General features: G+C 54.8%; 1 protein-coding gene across 3 annotated transcripts; it reads left to right on the top strand.

Moving 5' to 3' along the window:
- Positions 1-1,429: 1,429 nt before the first annotated feature.
- On the top strand, positions 1,430-21,090 carry TMEM151B (transmembrane protein 151B). 3 transcript variants are annotated; one of them, XM_063390880.1, is made up of 4 exons: positions 1,430-1,679; positions 8,699-10,675; positions 10,759-10,856; positions 15,953-21,090. In XM_063390880.1, exons 1-2 carry the CDS (start codon positions 1,587-1,589, stop codon positions 10,133-10,135), a joined length of 1,530 nt encoding a protein of 509 aa, XP_063246950.1. In that variant the 5' UTR covers positions 1,430-1,586; the 3' UTR covers positions 10,136-10,675; positions 10,759-10,856; positions 15,953-21,090. The 3 variants fall into 3 exon arrangements, with proteins under 3 accessions (XP_063246950.1, XP_063246949.1, XP_063246948.1); XM_063390879.1 differs by lacking the exon at positions 10,759-10,856; XM_063390878.1 differs by having other exon boundaries at positions 10,759-21,090.
- The last annotated feature ends 45 nt before the right edge of the window (positions 21,091-21,135 follow it).

The raw sequence follows: 21,135 nt of genomic DNA, 5'->3' as shown, positions 1-21,135 counted from the left end.
AAATGATTTACAACCGTCTGTTAGTGTGCATGGAATAACATTCAGTGCTGCTACAGGAAACGAGGCAGATCTGGGCTGGTGCCTCTTTCCCCTGCTCTGCCATGACACACATGCATGGGTGAGTTCTCCTTGGAGGCATGGGATCCATCACGTGAGGGTGGGTCTGAAACCCTCAAGAGCCAAAGTCTGCCGGGATGATTGGGCAGGGGGTGTCTGAGCGGTAGGCACAGAAATTCCAAGCAGGCTGCTCCTGCTTGCTGCTGTTCCCATGGAAACAGGGGAAAGGCGAGAGGAAACACATTCCCAGCCTCTTTTGAAGATGAACTCCTTCAGCAGCACCCCCGGCCATCACATCTATTCCCATAAGAAGCAGGGGTTGGCAATTGCCCTCGGATACATCTCCTTGAGTGAGACCACCAGGCCTACACACTGTTCCTTCCTCATCCCAGGCAACAGTGGACAAGGGCATGCCAATCATCCCATCGCCAAGGCTGAGCCTCAGAGCTCAGAAAAAGAGAAGTTTCCAGCAAATTCTCCAGCTTATGCTTCTCCCCAGTTTGGATCTGGGGAAGCACCTGCAGAGACACCTGGTTTCCTGACTAGCAAGGAAGCTGGGCTGTACCTGCAATATCCAGACTTTGACAAGTACAGACCCCTGCCAAAGTCTGTGTCTGTCTCCCCTGTGAGTTTAGATTGAGGGTCTGAAGAGACTTTTCCACTCATCCCTGCAACCAAGCCGGTTAGCTCTGCGGAGAAATAAGCTGCAGCTGGCTCTGCGAGAGCTAGCTGAGAACCTTTGGGCCCGGTGCAAGTCACAGCAGGGAAGATCCTGCCCAGCCTAAGGTTTTCCGTGAGTGCCAGCATCAGCACCGACTGTCACCACTACCCCGCTTCCCCCGACCAGCTGGCGTGCCCACAGATTAGAAAAGCAGACGGGGCACATGCAAAGTGCTCCTAGTTCTCCCGCTTCATCCCGAGGGAAGGAAAACCCACGGGACCCCTCACCTCTCCATCAGCTGTCCAACTGGGACCGAAGCCAGCCTGACGGCCCCTTGGCGCGGCTGAGAACAGGAGCTTTCCCCGACAGCGCCGGGCGGCAGCTCCGCTCCCGGTGGGGCTCGGGAGGGGCGGCGGCACCGGGCTCCCTCCCTCTCTGCTGCCGGCCGGCGCCTCAAGGTCACCTGCCGCTCCGCTCGGGCGGCCGCGGATCCCGCCGTGCCCCCATCCCCATCCCCATCCCCATCCCCATCCCCATCCCCATCCCCATCCCCATTCCCATCCCCATCCCCATCCCCATCCCATCCCATCCCCGTGCCGTTCCCCCCGCCTCCGCCGCGGCCCTCCCACCGCGGCTCTGCCCGCCCTCCGCCGCGTGTAGCGGCGCTGCGCTGCGGCGGGGCCGGGGCCGGGGCCGGCGGGCGGCCAGCGCTGCCGCCGAGCCGCGGCTGGGGGCGATGCCGCCGCGCCGCCCGCCCGCCGCGCCGCCCCGCCGCCCGCCCGGCGACCGGCGAGGCAGCGCCCGGCGGCGGGCGGGATAATGCAGCTGCCCGGCCCGCAGGCACCGCCAGCGGGGCGCCCCCGCCGCCATGTCCCCCCCGGCCTCGGCGGCCGCCGCCAGCGAAGGAGGCAGCAGCACGCCGGTGCCTCCGGAGGAGGAGGCGGAGGGGGCCAGAGAGGAGGTGAGGAGAGCGGCCGCCCCCCGCCCGGGGCTGCCCCCTGCCACCCTCCCTCCCCGCCCGCTTTGCATGGCGCGTTCGCTGACCGCCCCGCCGCGGGCCGGGCTTTGCCCGCACAGGTGCGGACCCGCTCGCCGGGAGCCCCTCTCGCCCCGCTCCGGTCCCGAGGATGCGATGCGGGCCGGCGGGGCGGGCGGGGGGTCCAGGGGGCGAAGATAGCCACCCGTGGGTGCCCGCCGCAGATGGGCTGCCCCGGCGCACCTCTTCTCCATCGCTCGCCCGTCACCTGGGGATCGCCGCGGAGCCTCCGGGCTGGAAGGGAAGCAGCAACCGGCGCCGTCCGGAGCGGGGGCCGGGGCTGGAGTGACCGGGATGGAGGAGGAAGGGAAAAAATCACAAACGAGATGCGCGGAGCACCGTTTGGGCTTACTGCCGCGGGCAGAGCTTGTTATGCCTGGGAAAAGTGGACGTGGAGACCCCCTCCTTGCTGTGCGCTGGCTCCTGGGGGCATCCAGGATGTGGCACAGCTGCCCGGGTCACTGTGAGGAGAGACGCGGTGGGCAGCAGGGTAGAGGGCTTGGGGACATGGCAAAGCCAGGGGCTGTTGCTGGTGGCTGCTCCCAGCTAGAGGCTGTCTGGGGAAAGTGGCAGGTGCAGACTGGGGCAGGCCAGGTACCAGCACAGCCTTGCCGCCAGGTGTGCTGCAGTCTCCCTCAGCAGATGACTTTTCTGGAGTCCAGGCAGCAGATGCCAGAAAGGGTCAAGAGCAGGGTGCCCTGTGCCTCGGGAGCACCACAAGGAGCCAGGTGTGCCAGCCCTTTTGTCAGCCTCTACAGATCCTGCTGGCAGCTTGGGCTTCCCGAGAAGAGGAAAAGCAACTGCACTGGCTGGTGAGATTCACTTTATGCCGTGGGGCAATTGACCCATGCAGGGCAACTGGGCAGTGTAGGAAGGGCAGCATTCTCCTGCTGTGGTGGGCTGTCCTGTCTGGTGAGACCACAGCTCAAAGGGCAGCTTGGAGGGGTACTCAGAAACCGGTGCATCACTTCCCCTCCTGCTATTGAGCAGCTGCAGTTTGTGAGTGCTGCATAATCCTGATTTTCTCTGCCTCCTTGGCTTGGGCAGAACATGCATGCCCATGCACAGTTATTCTATATATACAGACTTATATTTAGACATAAATAATTGCAGGAGCGGAATGCTGAAGTTCAAGGACTGGGAAGCTATACAAATACTGTATGATCTGTCCTGTGTCTGTTCCTCTCTTCCTGCCTGCATTCAACAGCTCCTGATGACCTGAGCCCAGCTCTTCAAACAGATCCTGACGAGGGTAGCTAAACTGTGAGGCGCTTTTTTAGCATGTGGACATGCTTGTGCCAGGCTGCGATGTGGTCTCTTACTGGCGATGCTCTGGCAGTGTTGGTTCTTCTTTCAAGACAGCACAGACTTTTCAGAGGTGCCAGAGCAAGAGCCAGTGTGGGTGAAAGAAGTGTAGCAGGGGCAGTGCCCAGACGAGTTTCCCTCACCTACAGTGCCCCCTGGCTCACAGGGATTATAAGATTGTCCGGGCTTCAGTTACTCTGGTGGCTGATAGCGTGTCACTGTAGTACTCCATGGGAGCAGGCAGAAAGGCTGTAGTCCATGACCTGCTCTGTTTAGGCTAAGGGCATCCTTCTTGTGGTCAGAGGCTATCACAGACTTGCATGAAGCAGCTGGCAGAGGAGAGGGAAGCTGCAGCCTCTCGTGGTGGTGCCGTGCTTGCTGATGGCTCATTGGATGCAATGAGGAGAGACTTTAGTGGCGAGCTTGGATTCATGGACTGACGTAGTGCAATCCTCTTGTCTTCAGAGCTATCAGGAGGGAAGAATGTTCCCCTTCCCCTCTAGTGCCTATGTAACGCCATATGGGCTGTGCAATGTCCTCATTTCCATCAGAACTAACTGCTGGTGCCAGCATTGCTGAGTGTCCCTGCAGTGTGGCTGGATCCCACATGTTGGGGTCCATTGGCCAGGGTGAGTGGGAAGCCAGAGGAGATGTCTGGAAAATGGGAAATGTTCCCTGTCCTGTTTGAAGGTGCCTCATCTTGAGATCAGGTTGCTGTGTCTAGGAGCCAGGCAGGGCTTCAGGTGATTCTCAGCTTGTCCCAGCAAGGCAAGTATCAAGAGCTACTAGCCAGAGCTGACTGAGCCCTTGTTCCATCTTGACATCACATGCCTACACCCACACTTAGTGGTCATGAACTGAATTTCACTGAACTGAATGCACTCATCAGTGCATACTTGGAGGACAGGAGATGCCAAAGGAGTCTCTTCAGCCTGGGAACAAGCAAAAACATGGGATTCCACTTGCTTAGGTGGGATCTGATGGAAGGAACCAGTCCTTCTCCAAGTTGCCACGTAAAATGGAGACCTTGGTACTGCTGCAGGAGCTGACTGCTGGCAGAATTCCCTGGCTTGCCGATGCTCAGCCTTCCTCTGTCCTCTGCAGTTGGCAACACTGCCAGCCTGGACTGAGCCACCTCTTTCTTGTAGGCAGGTAGTTCCTGAACCTGGGCTGTAGGCGTGGAATGTGTGATGTATTTGCTGGGACCATCCTGGCCAGGAGTTGCCAATGTTTGTCCAGAGCCTTGGAAGACAGTGATAATTCCTAGAAATGACTGTCTCCTCCCTACCTCCCTTTTTCTGGAGATTTGAGATCAAAGGGATCAGGGCTTATTCATTTCTTGCATGATGTAAGTGAATCCTGGGGAAGAGCCATGGAAACTGATGCTCAGGAGTCCCTCTGGAGTCCCCTGCAAGCTGCTGCCACCACCTGGCACTGGGGAGCTACCTGGGCCTTCGGGCTGCTGCTCTGGGGCTTTTTTTGATTGTTTTTTCAGCCCTCTGCTGGGCTGTCTCTAGGACACCTAACCCTCTGAACCCCAGGCCATCTCAAAAAACTAAGGTTTAGTGTTCTGGAGGTGAATCAGATTTCACAGAGGTCTCTGCAGGGAGAGGCAGGTAAGAGGCATGGGAGATAATGAAATGGAAACACTTGTTAAAAAAGGGGACAGTAGATGGGGCTGGGGCCAGGGCCAGGCTGTTACAAGGAGTAGCTTGAAGAACTTGAAGGGTTTTGGTATGCAAAGTTGCAGGGTCAAGGTTGGAGGATTTTGACCCATGTGCTTGGCCACTGAGGTGCTGGGCATGTTTGTCCCCTTAAGGCTGTTTTTTCAGAAGAGGAGACCCCAGATCTCAAAGGAGTTCAATGCAAGCAGTGATGGGAGTCTCCTCTTCTACTGCTTCTACCCTGTGCCTTGTGGGGTCTCCTTTCGCTTCACGGCTGGTTGTGAGTCCTCCCCTCCCCACACATCCCGAGCAGCAGCTGCCGGTGTGGGCCTCCCTCTCTGTTCACTTGAGGGGCGATGTCAGAGGCCAGTGCCACGCAGGAGGGAGGGGAGGCCCAAGCAGCAGCCCAGCCCTTGCCTTTCCCGAGATGTGTCTCAGATAGCGCCTGCTGAGGGTTGCCCCATGCGTTCTGTGAGGTGAACTGAAGCACAGAGAAAGGAGATGGTTGGGATCCCACAACAGTGGGTTTGGCTAAGCTGTGACCAGCCTTGCCCCCTAGCACTGCAGAGATGTTTCTGTGCACCTGCAATAGCAGATTTGCTTACCCCTGTCCAGTGCTGGAGCGTGAGCAGTGAGGGAGGCTGCCGGTGATGGAGGGAGACCCTGTTTGCAGTGAAGTAGGGCAGGTCTTTTGCCTCATTCCATCAGACTGCAGCGGGCAGATGACGATGGCACTTATATCAGTGCCTGCTTTCCTGGTGACACTGTTCTGTGACAGATTTCTCTTTCCCCAGCTTTTTCATCTGCTTGTTTGCTATGCTGGACTTATCCAAGGCTGGTTAAGAGCTCAAGGAGCCAACCGTATTCAGCTGCTTCTGCAGAGGAATCTCTGGAGCTGATTGTTTGCTCCTGTGAGCCCTTTGCAGCCTGGGAGAGGAGCAGGGATGCTGCAGTTCCTACTGGGATTAGACTCTGCATCTGGCTCCTCCTCTGTCTCTGCTGTTTTTGTATCCCGTCACTGGCACTTGATCAGCTTTCGGAAACCCCACCAGTGCAGCCAGGGTGTTTATGTTTTGCCTCAGAAGCCCAGGACAAAGCTGGGTTGTAAAGAGTTTACAGCAGGGGTTAGTGTGACCCCATAAAAGCACCGCAGTAGCTAAATACTGCGTAGTCCTAGGAGGAGACTAATGCATGGACTAGAGCCCTGCTAACACAGTTCCTGGAACCAAGCCTGGGCTGCATCGTGCTCCCTGCCCTGGGTGGGTAACCGCAGTGGGGCTTTCCTACATCTCTGCAGGGTGGCAGCCAGCATCTCCCTTCTCCTGCGACACAGGCAGTGCGGGATGTGAAGGGCTGGGGAGTGACTGTGAGGTGGAATTTGCTTTTCTGAGGCAGACGTGTCCAAAGACCTGTCATTCTGGTGCCCCTTCCCCAGCTGGCAAATGAATGAGCTGGATGCTTTGCTTTATTCCTTGTTCTCCCTTTGCAGATCTGCCTCCTAAACAAGGTGCTGTTTCTCAGCATTCACACCCCACAGACACCCCAGGTTTGGCATGTACCACTCCAAGGGCCCTGTTCAGACCCTCCCTATGCTCCTCCTTTGGCTGAGCACCTCATTTAGATCCTCACAGTCAGAGCTGCCGCTGCCAGGGAAAGCCTGCAACGCAGAAGGCAGCAGAGTGAGAGAGGAAGCCTTCAGCTGCCTGGGTAGCAGTACAGTGTTCCAGCATGGGAGAGCTGTGCTGCAACCAAGCAAAGGCAGAGGGGTCTGAGCGGGCTCTTGTAACTGCAGCATTGACCTGAGGAGGGAGAGCACAGCTCAGGTGGCTCTGCCTCCTGAAAGGCCTCTCCTTCTTCTCCTCACTCCTTTTTCTCTACCTGGCGTTGCCTTCTTGCTCCATGCCTGAGAGGCTGTTGCAGTGGTCAGTTGCACTGGGAAGACTGGGCTGCACGTGTGTCCGTGCCAGCACTGCCAGCAGAGCCACCCTGCACCTCTCTGAGTTGCCTGCAGACCAGCACCACCCCACTTGCCAGCCCTGGGCTCTGTCTGTCTGTCTCCAGGTCCTGCTCTCAGCTAGTGGCTTCAAAGAGGGGAGCTCATCATTACTGATACTGGGACTGCCAGTGGGGGTACCACCATTCCCTTTGCCAACAAGGGTTTCTCTGGATGTGCCGCCTGCTCTGCTCATCATGGGCTGCCTGTTGGGGTGGGCAGGCAGGGGACTCTCCGTGCCTCTAGGAGAGAAACCTCTGTTGGAGATCTGGGCAGGATCCAGCCCTGCTGAGTGCCGTGACAGAAGTCCCACTGGCAGGCTTTGACAAGGGTGGGGAGGAAAGACTGGCTGTGGGACTCCAGAGCACCAAGCCAGGAATGAGGGGCTCTTCAGAAGAGCAAGTTGCATTTCTTAAAGGAAATAAGAGGCCCAGATCTGTCCTTAGACCTGCCAGTGGCCTTGTCATCTCTGGTTCTTGCTTTAATTTTCCTTTTCATGCCAGAGTGAAAGTGCCCCTCCTGCTTTCTAACAGTGTGAGCCCATTCAGTAGTCTGGGATTCCTGGATGAGAGACCTCTCCAGCCCAGCATGCTCAGGAGTGGAGAATAATGGAGCCAGGCTTGGACTGCAGTGCCGTGAGCAGTGTCATTACAGCTGGCATTGGCCCCTGCCACGGCAGAGTTGAGCTCAGGAGCTGCTGCTGCCTGCAGGTGCAGAGGGAGAGCAGAGCTTGAAGCCTCTGAGTGAGTTCTGTGGCATCTGCAGAAGGCTGGGGTTCTTGACCCCCTCTCTCAGCTTGCCCCTTTGGAGATTGCTGGATGAAATCTTCTGTATAAGAAAGCAAAGAGTTACTTTGCCTGTTCTTTCTTTGGGTGGGATGATGTCAGATCTCACAGACAAAACTGGATCAATATTTGAGACTTCAGAGTGTTGCAGAGTGACAGAGGTTTCCTTAACCAAGTTTCTTTCATGGGTTTGTGTGAAACCCTGCACTGTTCTGTGGGAAAGGCAGCAGTGCAATCCCTTTAAAAAGTCCTGTTGCTGAAGTTTTGCTTTTTCCTTCACCATGAAAGACCTAAGAGCAGTTTTTTTTCAGAAGTGTGGGCTGTCACAACCGAATCCCAGTGCAAGCAGGCACATTTGCCAGCAGCTGTGAGTGGCCTCTTACCCTCCTTGCTGCTGCAGATTGGTAGGATGCTCCTCCCTTCTAGCCTGAACACTTTTTAGGATGTTATTCCATATTTGCTTTCTCTCCTACCAGAGGTGGCTCCGTTTCAATCATGGAAAAGTACTTTCTCATTGGTGTGGTTTATAAAACACTTGAGAAGCACTTCAGAGCTCTTTAGGCTGCCAAGTGTTGTAGTGGGAATAGTCATTACCAAACACAGACCTTCCCAGCTGCAGAAGGTCTGTTTCTCCATCTTACAGGCATACCAGGCAGCTTGTGCCGCCCTGGTGGAGAAATTGGAGTGTTGCTGTCGGTCATTACTAAGAAGGGAAGGAGAGACTTGTGTGCAATGAGCTGTGGCGAGGGGTTCAAGTGGGATGACATCAGTTAGACCTGCCTGTGCTGGTGGGGTGGGTGCAAAAGCTGAGGAATGTGGAGCAGATCACCCAGACTTTTATCTTGTGCTCCAATAGCTCTCCCTGGGAAGTGGCAATGGTAGGAGTTGCTCCCTGTTGAAGAAGGGAGATGCTCGGCTGACAGAGTTGTCCTTTGCCACTCTCCTCCATGCCCAGCTGGCCTCTGTCTGTCTCCCAGGGAGGGGCAGAGCACCACAAAGGGAGGTGGGGGTGACAGTTCCCTGCACTGCATGACTGTCACCCTGTGAGAGGTCCCAGCTCTGCCCTGCCCCATGGCATCTGCTGTTTGTCTCTGTTCGCGGAGCTATAGGTGCTACCACAGCACCCTGCTGCCCGCTCCCCTTCCCCTGCCGCTGCAGCCTACTGACTCCTCTCTTGTTTTCTCTCTCCTGGAGCAGCAGCGGCCAGTGAAGCAGTCTCTCAGCAAGTCCCTGTGCCGAGAGTCCCACTGGAAATGCCTGCTGCTGTCCCTCCTCATGTACGGCTGCATGGGAGCCATGACCTGGTGCCACGTCACCAAGGTGACCCGGCTGACCTTTGACAGCGCTTACAAGGGCAAGTCCATGATGTACCACGACAGCCCCTGCTCCAATGGCTACGTCTACATCCCCCTGGCTTTCCTGGTGATGCTCTACGTGGTGTACCTGGTGGAGTGCTGGCACTGCTACACGCGCAACGAGCTGCAGTACAAGGTGGACGTGGAGAGCGTGCACGAGCGCGTGCAGCGCATGCAGCAGGCGACCCCCTGCATCTGGTGGAAGGCCATCAGCTACCACTACGTCCGCAGGACGCGGCAGGTCACCCGCTACCGCAATGGGGACGCCTACACCACCACCCAAGTGTACCACGAGCGGGTCAACACCCACGTGGCAGAGGCCGAGTTCGATTATTCCAACTGTGGAGTTAAGGACATCTCTAAGGACCTCATTGACCTGGAGAGCTACCCGGCCACACGGCTCCGCTTCACCAAGTGTTTCAGCTTTGCCAACGTGGAGTCCGAGAACTCCTATCTGACCCAGCGGGCCCGCTTCTTCACGGAGAATGAGGGCCTAGACGACTACATGGAGGCCAGGGAGGGGATGCACCTCAAAAATGTGGACTTCAAGGAATACATGGTGGCCTTTTCCGACCCGGACAACCTGCCTTGGTACGTATCTCACTATGTCTTCTGGGTGGCAGCTCTGCTGACCCTATCCTGGCCCCTGCGGGTGCTAAACGAGTACCGCACCTCCTACGTCCATTACCACGTGGAAAAGCTCTTTGGGTTCGACTACGTGGCTGTGACGCCGGCCGAGGAGCGCTCCTTCTGCCGGAGGATGCCCCGCGTCAACACGGTGGACAGCACCGAGCTGGAGTGGCACATACGATCCAACCAGCAGCTGGTGCCCAGCTACTCGGAGGCGGTCCTGATGGACTTGGTGGGGCTCTCCGGCTGCACCAGCTACTCCGCCTGCCGCTACGGGGGCTACCGGCAGAACTGCGAGCGGTGCCACAGGACTATAAGCAGCTCCTCCATCTTCTCCCGCAGTGCTCTGAGCATCTGCAACGGCAGTCCCAGGATCCCCTTCAGCAGCAGCCGCTTCTCCCTGGGCCGCTTGTACGGCTCGCGGCGCAGCTGCCTCTGGCAGAGCCGCAGCGGCAGCCTGAACGAGCAGAGCTGCCCCACCGAGCAGACACGCCTCTCCAGCCAGGTGACTGTGGAGGAGGAAGACCCCCCTCCTTATCAGGATGCCCTCTACTTCCCTGTCCTCATCGTACACCGCAACGAAGGCTGCCTGAACCACGACCACCGTCACCTCCATCGCAATGGGTCCTGCGTGGAGACCTCACTGTGAAAGCAGAAGGCGGTGGGATCTCATTGTCCATTGCCTGGCCCGAGCCAGCGCAGGATTTGGGGAGAGGAGCACGAGGGGGATAGCCTAGGAGGACATCAGGATGGAGTGGACATGGCATCCTGCTCCGGCAGCCAGCAGAAGCTTCCCCCGCTGTGGCTCTGACCTCCCAGAGGGGTGGACGCTGATGCTCCCCCGACACGGCACAGAACTCTAGACCGATCACCACACGCAAAAAAAAAAAATCAACCAAACCAACTGCAAAACCATAATTCATGGTATCAAGACCCAAAGGGGGGAATAAAACAACAGGCCTGATGCAGGGAGGGGGTGGCTTTGGCTCCCAGCCCTGGCTCCAGGCTGGCTCGTGCTCCAAGGAACCAGCAGCCACCACAAAGCACCCTGCTGCACCTCTGCCCACCCTGCTTCCCACACTGGAGTGAGACCCCTCACAGGGTGGAGGAGAACAGGCCCCTGGGAGCGGGGTGTCGCTGCCTGTGATGGAAGATCATGGGTACCCAGGCACCTGGAGCTGAGTGGCAGGTTAGAGCAAAGGCTGCAAGCCACGAATCTGCCTCTTCCCCTTCCCCCCTGACCGTTCCCCACCCTCCCCACTTTTTTTTTAGACCATGCTTCGACTGTTACTTTGTTCTCACTGCTGGGAATGGCATTGCCTCCAGAGGACCCCAGGCTCAGCTCCTTAGGAAGCTTCGGTGTGCCAGCTGTGAGTCAGCATCCCCTTGGTAAAGGGTTTTCTGTTTGGGCATGCAGCGGCAGGGAAGGGATGAATGTGCAAATCCAGGTGGAGCAGAGATCTGCAGTGCTACTGATGTGTTTGCTGGAGGAGGGCTCAGCTGGAAGGAGAAAACGAGGGGCCCCCGGTGAGCTGGGGAAGAGGATGGCACTGGGACAGACATTGTGGTATCAGGTGGCACATCAAGTGGCTGGGGACCCTTCCTGGCTTTGAAGTGAGTCCTAATTGGCTTAGCTAAGCATCAAGGAAATCTCTGGTAGGTTCAGCTGCAGTTCACCTACTGATAATGGAGCAGCAGGTTGGTGCATGTCTGCATGAGTGAATTTTGCATGAGATCCAGCTGGGCTCTGGCTGTGGACTCTGAGCTGCAGGCTCCTGGAAGCCTCATTCTGGCAGAGAGCTCTGAGGGGATAGGAAGGACAAATGCAAAAGCATGCTGGAGAATTGGGAACTTCAGCTGGGAAAAGTAGGATCAAAAGGATTCTGTTTCTGTGGGACTCCACTATTGGTGCAGGACCCATGCAGGAGGCATCTGCCAAGAGGGATGCTCTGCAGAACAGAGGCTGGGGATTCATTAGAGGAGAACCTGATTAAAACTTAATGTTTTGCATGACAGGTTTTTGCAGGGAGGTGTCAGGCTCTGAGAAGTGAGGTGATTTCTGTGTAGCTCATTAGCTACTGAGTTCTTCTGCCTTGGTCTTGTCAGGAGAGCTTTGTGCTGCTGCTTCTACCCCGCTGGAAAGGATCTCAGTGACATTGGGCAAAGAGCCTTTGTGTCACTGAAGCTGCAATAGTGTTTGGAGCGTGCAGACACCCAACTTTTCCTCCTCCAGCAACAAATCCCCAGATCTCCTGTGTCCCTGTTCTCAGAAAAGCTGTCTCCTTTTCAGACAGCTCTCTGGGGAGTGCATGCTAAATCAACCAGTGATTTCTCCAGACAGACTACTCTTCAGCATCACCCCGCTTCCCTCATCAGCTATGGCAAACAAGAGCTAAGAGCAGCGTGTCCTGGGTGGCAAGGGCAAGTCCACTGGCACCTGAGCATTTGTGCTTGGTGTCTGTCTCCCCATCTGCTGCAGAAGGGCAAACAGTGAGGCATTATATTTAGTCCAGCCATCTTCCTCCTGCCAGCTGTTCATGAGGGCTCTGTCTCTCTCATCGTGCTGCTCTACTGCTTTTCCTCCCAGGTCTTGAGGAGGCTGCAAATGCACCCATGTGCCACACTGGTCCTCTTTTGAAAGTCATCTCCTGCTGACAAGCCTGGAGTGGTCAGCACTTGTGGGCGTTGTGGGGCTCCACTTTTCATTTCCCCCAGAGCCGCCTGTTCTGCTCTTTATGTCCTGCATCTCCTGGTTAGTGTCTCTTGTCCTTTGAGTCAGTTTGTCCTCCTGGATCTCAGGTGCTTAACTGCAAACAGCAGTGGTTTGAACAGGAAGTCTCTTAAAATCTCACTCTGTTTATGAATCCGTCTTAGCATCTGTCCTTCCTTTCAGTACCAGAGCTAGATGCTGGCTTAAAGAAGAGGGTCCCTTGGAAGACAGAAAAGCATAAGATCTCCAGTGTAGGCACATCCCTCTCTCTGTTTTGTTCTCATTATCTTTGGCACAGATTCAGACTGGGCGAAAGCAGCCCTGGGATTTCCTTGCTTTGTAATGACATTTGGCTTGCTGTGCACTCTGCTTCTCTCTCCAAGGGCCTAATGTAAGCCAAGGCCACTGTGGAGTGTCCTCGTGACTCCAGGGAGATAATGGTATGTGCTTGTATGTCCCAGTGAATTCAGACAGTGGAGCTGCAATGGGTCATTAGTGAGGAATGAGGTCCCTGCTTGTCCTTCCTGACATGTTCTCTTTGTAATCTCCTGCACATTGCTGAAATTAGGCTGTAATGGCTCATCTTTCTATCTCCAGCCTCCAAGGTGCCTTGGACAGATGGATTTATCGAAGTTTTGGCAGGCCTTTTAGCTCCCTGGGGCAAAGACAGTCTTCACAATAGGGACAGATTAGCAGGGTCTCTGTGCCCCCAGCTTTTAGCATCTGCAGCAGAGTTTCAGGCATCATGTCCTTGGCTTTTTCGGGGGCTTTCCATGAGAATCCCTTATCTTGTTCCTCTGGCCCCATTTTCAGCTGCGAAATCTTATTTTGGAGTTGGTCTATCCAGGTGGACACATAGATCTTCGAGGCACGGCTGCTGTTCTGACCCACAGGACCTGTACAGTCTTCCTGTTACTGAACACCTTCCCCGTCTACATGGTGCCAGCTGCAGCCAGTTCCCAGCTGTAGTCCCAGTGCTACTGTCTGTGGCTGGTCCATACCCACAGTACCCGGAGAAGTGGGACCTCTCTAGTCAGTGTTCCCCACTGCGTGCCAGGATTTCTCAGAGATCCCATCCCTCATATTCTTGGCCCTGCATCTGGTAGGACTTGCCCCCCTGGTCCATCCTATTCCATTCTCTCATGGGTGGAGACATGCCTCAGGCTCAGGAAAGGGGGATGGTGCACTTGGACATGGTAGGGGGGCAGGACTGGGTAGCAGGAGCTGCCTGATGCTTGACAGAGGAGTGGTGGAGCTGAAGAGGAGAAACTGAGACTAGGGTTCATCCTGGCATGTCTAGTCAGGCAGGAAGGTTCAGAGCAGAAAACGGGGCTCTCCCTTCTGTCTCCTGGCATGGGACACTACTGGCAAAGAGGGTCTCCTCCTAAGGGATGGTGAGAGACCGCAGTGCCCTGGGCCAAGGGCAGCTGCTGTAATTCTGCTTATGGCTCAGGTTACGAGCACAGATACCCAGAGATGGCCTGTCCCTGTTCTGGCACACAGCCTCTCCACGGAGTAGCCCCATCTCCTGACACATTCACATCACCCACCACAGCTCTGGGCTGTGCAGCAGTCAGGTATCTGCTCTTCCTGAGACTTGTGTCTCCACTCTTACCTATTCACGTTGGTGATGACGATTCCTTTGGCAGGTCATTCGATGGCCCAATCTGCTCTTCTCAGGATAGCCTTCTTCCTTATATCTGAGTTCACCCTGCTGTATCTTAATCCCATTACTTCTCCTCCATTGACTGGTGAGTCTAATTGGCTCTGATCCTCTTTCCCATGGCCTTCCTGACACAAGCAGGCCTGTTATCTATAGCCAGTCCCATCGTCTTGATGTCACTTGCCAGACCGTGGCTTGAGTGGCGGTGCAGTTTTCACTGTGTAGTGAGTATGTGACTCCTGCTCTGAGCCTGGCCCGGGCAAGAGGGCCAAAGGTGCAAGCAGTGCCTTGCTCTGTCGGGGTGGCTGTGTCCTCATTTCTGGTGCAGAAGAACTCTTCAAAGTGAGCGGAGTACACAGAGCTGCTGGCTGCTTACACAAGGAAAAGCAGGACAGCACACATCACCCTCTGGGAAGGTCAGAGCTGGGTGCTTGTCAGTATGATGGGGGCAATAACTAGAAGGATCTCTGCAGTCAGATGGCTTTGGTTTTTTCTGTATATCATTCAAACACTGCAGCTTTCTATGGGCTGAGAGTCAAGCTCAGCATTGCACTTAGCAGCGGACTTGCCTCACATACCAGAAGGAGGGAGGTAGGAATGCTGCCAGCTCCTCTTCGTGGCCCTTGGTGGTGCTAATGCAACCCAGAAGAGGGCTAGTCCTTACTGCTGCAAGGCTGGAGAATTAGTTTGGGCTATTTGGTGTTTCCCATCTGTCAATGTACTTGTCAGGTACTTAAAAGCTCTCCAGCTTTTCTGAACTAGAGAAAAAGAGAGAGGGAGAGAAGTGTGTGAGAAGCTCTGGATTAGCTGATCATCAAGACACATCACCACCCATTTATCTATCTTTCAGCACAGTGGAAGCTTCCCACATAGTGCCTAGCACCTTTCTTGTGCAGAAGCAGTCGATGACACCAGCCAGCCAAGTGGTAATTCTTTGAGCTCTCTGTGTTTCTTGTCTCACTCCACACCAAAGAAGGAGGTTTCAGAGAGGGCTGCCAGGGTGAGCAGCTGTAGGGGCATTCATTAGCATGGGGAGAGGGAATCTGAGCCTAAGGCCAAGGCCAGGCCTTCCAGGCATATATGCAGTATAAAGGCTTGGGAAGCTGCTGTTCATCTATTGTCAAACAAATGTACCCCCCTTCCTTTCTGCTCCCCATCAAATGCACATTAGAGATCCAGCTGGTTCCTTCCCTCTTTGTTATCTCTTCAGGAGGCTGCAGGGTTGTTTAATAACTGATGGATGCCAGTGGGGTGAGAACTGCAGGAAAAGATGTATTAAGTGGAAGTTTAAGAAAGTTAGGTAGCATCTGATGCCAGTAAAACAGCACCTGCTGGTTAGCAGGTGGGATGAATAATCTCCTTCCAGCCTTTCCAACCACAGCTTCAGTAGTGCTGTCTAATGCCACCAGGGTGCTGCTTTTTAGCAGGTACAGACTTTGCTGCAGTGTGCTCCTACTCTGTTGCAGTCGCTATAGGGGCTGGGTCTGAAATGCTACACCACCACCAAGATGTTGTGTTACCAAAGAGCTGTAAGTCTCAAGCTGGGATATGTCCTTCTGATCATGTTTCATTCATATTCAGTGGTTAGAATAAAGTCTGTAGGAATAGGATCTGGATCCAGGTAAAGTCAGAAATGAAACATAGTTTAAGTGATAGCTCTGTCTGGCACTGCTGCCTCCTGTGATGCCCTTGGGCCCACGCTCTCCACTGAGCCAGGTATGCATGGGGACCAAGGTCTGGTTCATAGGACCTCGGACCCCAGTGGGGACTTGGGGCTGAGCCTGCCTAGAGCTGTTTTCCCTGTGGGCATTCTGGAGAAAGTGTAAAGTGGTCATAGTCACACTTCAGGTAGAAATTAATGGGCTGAGTTCATTCCTAGTGTTATTTTGCTGAAGCCAGTGGTACTATACTACTGTGAGGTTGGCTTAGCAGCTCCTCAGAGGGGTCTTGAGTCCAGTAAAATTGATCTGTCCCAGTGTTGCTTTGAGGCATAGATTTTGTGTTGGGACTTGGCCAACATGAATGAATGTTGAATATCTGTGGTTTCTACAAGCAGTGGGTTGAATTGTTCTGCTCTACTGCCTCTGTCACAGCTGCTCCACCAAGGGGAACATTATGCCTGTGGATGTGATCTCGTCAGCTCCCTCAAAAGCAAGCTAACAAGCAAATTGACCTCCACAGCACTGGGAGAGGAGCCTTCTCCCACAGGACCATAGCCTTTCCACTTCTGAGGTAGAAGAGGTCCCAAGGACAGAACTGAACCTGCAAGACCTCGTGGCCTGCCCTTCCTCCTTCCCTCCTTACCTCATGTCTGTCTTGGGGGAGGGACAGTTTCCCTGTGGAGTTCAGCAAGCTCCTCTTCCTGCAGCTCGTAAACAGGCTCTACTAACAGGTATATCATCCACCTATGCAACTCTTCCAGAAGCTGCCAGATTTTCAGGAGCCCGTTACAATGTGCAGCATGGCCATCCAGCACTGAGAATAAGCACAGTGGCTGCTGGAAAGCTAAGTGGGTTTTATTCCTCCCCCATTCCCCAGGAAGACTCTTTTTGTTGGGCCATTTTGTTTGTTCGTTTGTTTGGTTTTTGTAGACTTCATTTCGGGGAAATTAAACTTGTGAGAAATTGGTGCCCATCCTGAACTCTCCCCCATCCTTCGAACTCTGTGAATGGCTGGATCACCTACTGTGATTATAATATAGTGGATTTTGTAGAACAAAATAACTTCACACACAGACACATGAGGTTCTCTCACTCTCCATCAGCACAAGCTGCTTCTGCAATCTTAGCTACTCACATTAGTGAAAGAAAAAGCCTAGCTAGAATGTGGTGAGATGACGTAGTACTTTGTATCAGTCCCATGGTCCCAGCGTCCATTAGCAGCGCCATCAGCTGCCGTGACACGAATTCAGTCTTTGGATGGCAGCCCGTGAACCAGTCAGGGTGAAAGCTGGGAAAATCCCAAGCCAGAGTCTATGCACATTTCCAGAAGCAGATGCAGAAGGACGATCAGCTGAAAGCAGGCATCACCTCCCGCTGGGCCCCAGCAGAAGCTGGTGGGCTCTGTGTGTGCTGCACCTGCCCCCCAGGAAGAGCCTGTCCCCAGGGCCGAGCAGGGGGAGCCAGAGCAGCAGTGTCTGATGGAGCAGCACTGCGCAGCTGACTGGGGAAACAGTGGTGACAGCTAGACCCCAGAGTAACAGGATTTCACTTTGGAAATGCCAACGGCTTTTTCAAACTGAAATGCAACAAGAAGGCCTTAACAGCTGTGAGAAGTGTTTCACATCGCTGTTCCTTGCTTAAAGAAAAGATTTTTGGTGATGAGGTGGCTTTAAACTCTCTACTCCTTCCATCTCTGTTAGTAATGTGCCATGCTGGTGGAGAAGGAATTCCCAAGGCAGATCAGGATGGTGGCCCTGTGGCTTTGCAGTGGGGTAGGTCGATCAGGAATGGAGGCCAGAGTTTAAAATCTTTCTGTGCCCCTGGAGGTGTGACATGGCCATCGCCCAGGCGTGGCGGGGTGGGGTTCTGTGTGCTGATGCACAGCTGGGGTCTGTGGCCCTGTGGAGGGTTGATATGCTTGTGGCTTCGGTGTGGTGACACCCATCCACCCTTGCAGCAAGGGCTTTTCAGGGTGACAGGGCATTGCTTCTTCCTCATGAGAGGAAACTCCTGACCTGGTTTCTGTGAGGAGATGGTGTGAAGTGTCACATTTGCTGCAGTGAGTGGCAGGGAGCAGGGATAAAAGCATGGAGCAAGCTGTGTTTGAGAACAAGCTAATCCATTGCTGGCTGCCTGAAACTGGAGAGCTGCTGGATCTGCTCCCTGGACAACGCTTTCCAGCTCTTCTCACTCTCCCCAAACCCGATGTGCAAACTGCCATTCCTCTGAGCTAGCCAAGGTACTCCCCTGCCCTGAACTCCTCTGAGGCCATGTATTCACATCCTTTTGGTCCCCTCCCTGCTGGGCGCCATGGGCCAGCCATGAAATGCCAGCAGATGCATGATGACCACAGGCATGCTGGTGGCCAGACCTCACCATACCCTGCCTGTGCACAGCCTTCCAGCAGTGCTCCCTGCCCTGGCGTGCCCACTGCTTGCTTGCTGCAGAGCAACTGCTACACATCCTAGCATCCCTTTGTGCTTTCCCATAGAATTTCGCAGCACTTGTCTTAAGTTAGAAAACAGAAGGCCTTGATGTATTGGTGGTTGTGGTCTGCAGACCAGGGAGGAGAGGAGATGCAGGTCAGCTGTAGTGGCAGTGTGGCACCAGGGGTCAGCATCGTGGAGAAAGCAGCATATCTGCTGGAGAAGTCTCCAAACGTGGGCTCTGTGCTTCTCTGCTGGGGCTGAGGGCAGCTGACAGAGGGCAGAATGGGATGTGAATGCTCAGCAAGACACAGGAGGAAGAGAGCTGGTTGAGAACAGCTGTAAAAGGCTTTGCAAAGGTGCTGGTTTTTACAGGAGCAGAAGGCAAAATGGGGCAGGAGGATGCAGTACTGGAGCAAGGGTGCTGCAAGGCAGGGAGGGTGGGGGGGAAATGGAGCAGGGCATTTGACAGAGAAGCTTGGGAACAGTGGGCTTTCAAAGCAATCTGTGCATGCTCTGGCTGAGGAGAAAGGTATTCCTAAGCTGAGGTGCCCAGGCCATGTCTCGCTGCATTGTTGGAGCAGCAATGTTGCCTCCAAGCCCAGCACTGACAGCCTGAGCACGTGTCATCAACCACGATGGCTAATGCAGCCACAAGGTGTAAATGTCACTAATGAATAAATTGCCTTGTGCCTTGGAGAGGCTAATCCATCACAGCCAGAGACAGGGATCTGACAAGCCTGGCTATTTCAGGCATACCCTGTAGGGAGGAGGAACGCTTCGTTTCTGAGCCGTCCCCTCCACCTAAGGAAGCCGATGCAGGGCTTGGCTCTGCGCCACTTCCCGTCTTCCCAGCCACATGAGCTCAGGCTTCATCCCTCTTCACTGCAACTGAAGAAGCACAGAAGGATCTAGATTAGCCAAAAGTGCCCTGTCAGCAGGGTGGTACATGAGGCGAGCTGGTGATTGAGTTTGGGGGGAAGCTGCTGGACACAGGGCACAGGTGCTGTAGGGGTGATGGAATACAGTGGTGGGGCCCCAGTGACTGGCAGAGCTTGTGTTAGTTGTCTGGGTGTGTTTCAGGCCAGGAGTGCTTGGCACTATATTTTAGAAGTGTGCTGTTTCCTCCTCACCCCACTGTCCCAGAGGCAGTGCACAGGACCCCCATTTTCAGGACCCCCTGTGCTGCTGAACCCCAGCCACCAGCACCTTGGCTGACTGTGCAGGGGGACAGCAAGTACCAAATGGGCTGGGACAGCTCAGCCTAGACAAATCCAGCTCCATGGGAGCAAAGGGGGGCTGAACACAGCAACCATCTCTGTGCACAGCCTCTGCTCATCGTTGTGGCAGCCTGCTCCTGCTCCCCGAGTCGGTGCTCAAAATCAACCTGCCATGCCATTTGTGACAGATGCCAGTGTGACACCTTGCAAATCGATGCCTGGGTCTCTGTGAGCAGAATCCGCCAGGCTTGGGAAGCTGGCCACTGTCTCCCGCTGCCGTGTGCGCTCTGCTCAGAGCAGCGGAAAGCGGGCTCGCCATCTGCTGTGGGGGGAGGCAGCCGGGTGTCCCTGCTCCGGCTGATGGGACACCGCCGGCACAGCCCCAGCGCACGCCCTCCTGTCACTCCCCCTTCTTTGCCTCCCGGCCACTCCTGTCCCTCTCTCTGGCACAGAGTGAGGGGATGCTCCCGGCTGGACTCTGCTGGGTGCTGCTGATGCTGCGTTGGTGGGTGGTGGCAGTGCCCAAGCTCATTCCCTCCTCCAGATGAAGGCCCCCCTCCTCAAAGCCTGCCAGCACTCCCTGGGGATAGATCTCCCGGGAGAGCTAAGGTATCTGTTCCGGCCCTGCACTCAGCACACAGTGACCAGCTAGTTTCCCACCCTGTGGTAGCCTGGAGCTGACAAGTGACCCACCAACACCAGGAATGTTCATACTCCAACAATCTGCTGTCGCTGTCTGGCCAGAGTGCGTGGCATTTGAAATGGTTTCAGCACTTGCAGACTGGCAGATAGTTGACTCTTGGTCTGAGGTGTGGGCAAGTGGTTGCAGGCTGCTTGGTTTGGACTTTGCCTTTTGGCCAAGAGATTGATGGGAGATAGGGCAAAGAGTTCTCCAGGCAACAGCTACCTGTCCAACCATTCCTATGTGTGTCAGCCCAGGAATGGGTTTGAAGGGTGCTTAAGTGGTGTTAACAGTCTCAGGTGTTAGCAGGAAAATGAGCAGTAAATATCCTGGAAAACGAGTCAGAAGCTGTTCTGGTGATGACATGTTTTCCCAAGCCCTTTCCTTTCTGTCCCTTGTCCTCACTGGCTCTGGTGACCAGTTCCTCCTTGTGTGTCTGCTAGCATGTCTGCAGGATCTCATCGCTGCGCACCAAGCATGAGCTTTCATTGCACAACTGGCTGACCAGCTGCAGCCCTGTCCTTGGAGCTACAGGCAGGCTTGCCTAGGACCAGGCCACCCCCATTAAACCCCCACCCTCGCTGCTGGAGCTGTTGCTTCATCAGCCTGATGCTGATCTGGGTCTTTTCTGCTGTTTCTGAACATGAGTTCTCATCTCATTGAGGTGTGTCATCCAGTGAAAATATTTTGTAAATGCAAATAAAAATAAATAAGTATATTCAATACCTCGGTCTCGAGGATGGGAAACAAGTAGTGGGAGATGCCCAGGTAGGGAGGTTTCACAGCTGCTACTGCTGGTTAGGAATTCTGGACTTAGCCCCAGAGCATCCATCAATAGTTGGGAAGGGAGCTACCCAAGCCTGCGAGGGCTTGGGCCTGAGCCCTGTCAGCAGCCCTTGTGTGGCCCCTGCTGTCAGGGCAGCCTCACACTCCATCCTTTCTGATCTACATGGGCGTGACATGGTGCAGGTGAAGGTCCTGTCACCCAGGGGCCAGTGGCACCGTCGGTGTCTGTATCCATCAGGCAGGGCAAGGCAGAAGCGGGTACGTGATGAATAAATTCTTTTGTGAACACTGGGAAATGGTTTTTACTTTTCAACTCTGTCAATATGATCTAGCTCTGTCTGTCTCTCTATATATGTACAAACAGTATATCACAATGTTGCCTTTTTTGTTGGAAATATCGAAGTACAAAGATTGTAAACCAAATCGGTGTAATAAAAGTTTAAGATGATTCACTGAGGTGGTTGCCAGCAGTGGGTCTGTGAGCACTGGTGTTGGGCAGGG

This window comes from Prinia subflava, chromosome 2 (genome assembly GCF_021018805.1).
Source record: "Prinia subflava isolate CZ2003 ecotype Zambia chromosome 2, Cam_Psub_1.2, whole genome shotgun sequence".
In the NCBI taxonomy this organism is placed as follows: domain Eukaryota; kingdom Metazoa; phylum Chordata; class Aves; order Passeriformes; family Cisticolidae; genus Prinia; species Prinia subflava.
Note: the sequence above shows the minus strand (reverse complement) of the source record. Positions and strands in the feature narration are given on the sequence as shown.

What these genes read in the sequence shown, in the direction of transcription:
- TMEM151B (XM_063390879.1), top strand. Translation starts at nt 1,587, where the DNA reads ATGTCCCCCCCGGCCTCGGCGGCCGCCGCCAGCGAAGGAGGCAGCAGC. An exon ending in CGGAGGGGGCCAGAGAGGAG is followed by an intron (nt 1,680 to 8,698) that starts GTGAGGAGAGCG and finishes CTCCTGGAGCAG; the next exon opens with CAGCGGCCAGTGAAGCAGTC.